Source organism: Corvus brachyrhynchos, unplaced genomic scaffold (genome assembly GCF_000691975.1).
Source record: "Corvus brachyrhynchos isolate BGI_N302 unplaced genomic scaffold, ASM69197v1 scaffold875, whole genome shotgun sequence".
Lineage (NCBI taxonomy): Eukaryota > Metazoa > Chordata > Aves > Passeriformes > Corvidae > Corvus > Corvus brachyrhynchos.
In genome coordinates this window covers 472,965-474,352 of record NW_008238107.1, presented here as the reverse complement: position 1 = coordinate 474,352, position 1,388 = coordinate 472,965, and the positions used below count along the sequence as shown (strand labels likewise).

The 1,388-nt window shown below is 60.0% G+C and overlaps 1 protein-coding gene across 1 annotated transcript in view; it reads right to left on the bottom strand.

Annotated features, from left to right (window-relative positions):
• Positions 1 to 1,388, bottom strand: part of LOC103614975 (polypeptide N-acetylgalactosaminyltransferase 6-like) — a 7,183-nt gene that overhangs the window by 3,392 nt on the left and 2,403 nt on the right. The window contains exons 4-5 of the mRNA XM_017733389.1: positions 1,184 to 1,385; positions 24 to 240 (exon numbers count right to left, since the gene is read on the bottom strand). Coding sequence (XP_017588878.1) covers positions 24 to 240; positions 1,184 to 1,385 — 419 coding nt within the window. The remainder of the gene's footprint in view (positions 1 to 23; positions 241 to 1,183; positions 1,386 to 1,388) is intronic.

The following is a 1,388-nucleotide window of genomic DNA, read 5'->3' as shown; positions in this document are numbered from 1 at the left end:
CCCCCCCCCCCCCCCCTCCCCCACCGGGGGGGAAGCCACACCTGAGGCGGGGGGGTCCAGCCCCCGGGCCCCCCAACAGGGAGCTCCCTGGAGGTGCCTTTGAAGGTGACCCCCGGCCTTACCCTGAAGGACATTTCCACGTTCTCACCCCCCCAAATCTCCATCTGGTCGTCGTAGGAGCCGATGTGCTCAAAGTAGGACCTGGAGATGGCAAAGAGGCCACCTGCGAAGGTCGGAGACCTGGGGGGGCCAAAGAAGGGGTAAAACATAAATAAAAGGGCGGAAATCTGAGTTTTGGGACATCACAGCCCCAAAATCAGAGTCCCCCCCATCCAGCTGTGGTGCCTGTGGTGGACAGGCTGGGCCCGGCTGCTGGGAGGGGACAGAGGTGACAGCGTGACACGGAGGGGCCTTGCTGCCGGCTGGATTCAAAGTGAAAAGGGGATATTGTTACCAAAAACCTGTCGCCAAAAACAGGGGGAGGTCAGAGCTCGGTGCCCCAATCCCTCCTCCTGCTTCCCTAATCTTTTCCATCTGAGGCTGGAACAGAACCTCGCCTTTATTCAGGAGAAATAATAAACCCCAAGGATCCGCTGAGCTGCTGGAGACGAGGCAGCGCCGGGAGCCAAGCGCCCGGCTGGAGGTAAAAGGGGCCTTTATAGGGACAGGAGAGTCTCCCAGGTGACCTGTGCACAAAGACAGGACACCGTGCGCGGTGTCCCCCCCTGAGAGCGCCCGGCTTGTCCTGGGGCAGCAGCGGAGAGGTGGGAAAATCACCCAGGCTTTCTCTGCATGTAAAATAGAGGGATAAAAAGAGGGATTTTGGTACAAGTCTAATCCGCAGGTGACTTGTGCTGCTGTGCCAGTGCGGGGGCACCTGGGCATGCGAGGGTGAGAAGGTACAGACAGCAATTAAATCCTTAATGAGAGACTCTGCCGGAGGCAATTGCAAGGTCCGTCCCCCAAGCCTCAGGCGAGGGTTGTCCTCCACCACCCCCACCGCTCTGACCATGCCCGGGAACAAACCCCCTGAGATCCCTCATGCCAAGAATCCCCGGGGAAAACCCCACTGGGAAGGGGCAGCACCGCCCACCCGGAGGCACCAAAACCAAGGAAAACACCAATTCGTTGGAAAAAAAGAGCAAACCCAGCTGGATAACGAATCCCCCCGTGCTGGGCTTACTTGATGGGGAAGGTCTCATCCTTCCTGCGCTGCCTCTCCCGGGGGGGAACGACCTCCCAGCCGAAAGTCAGGCTCCAGTCGAAGTTGCCCCGGCTGTGCTGCTTCCCGTTCTGGACGGGCTTGGAGAACTCGAAGGTGTTGAGGTCGATGGTGGCGATGTCGGGGCTCACAACGGCCGTGGGCTCCTCGGCGATGCGGGACAGGA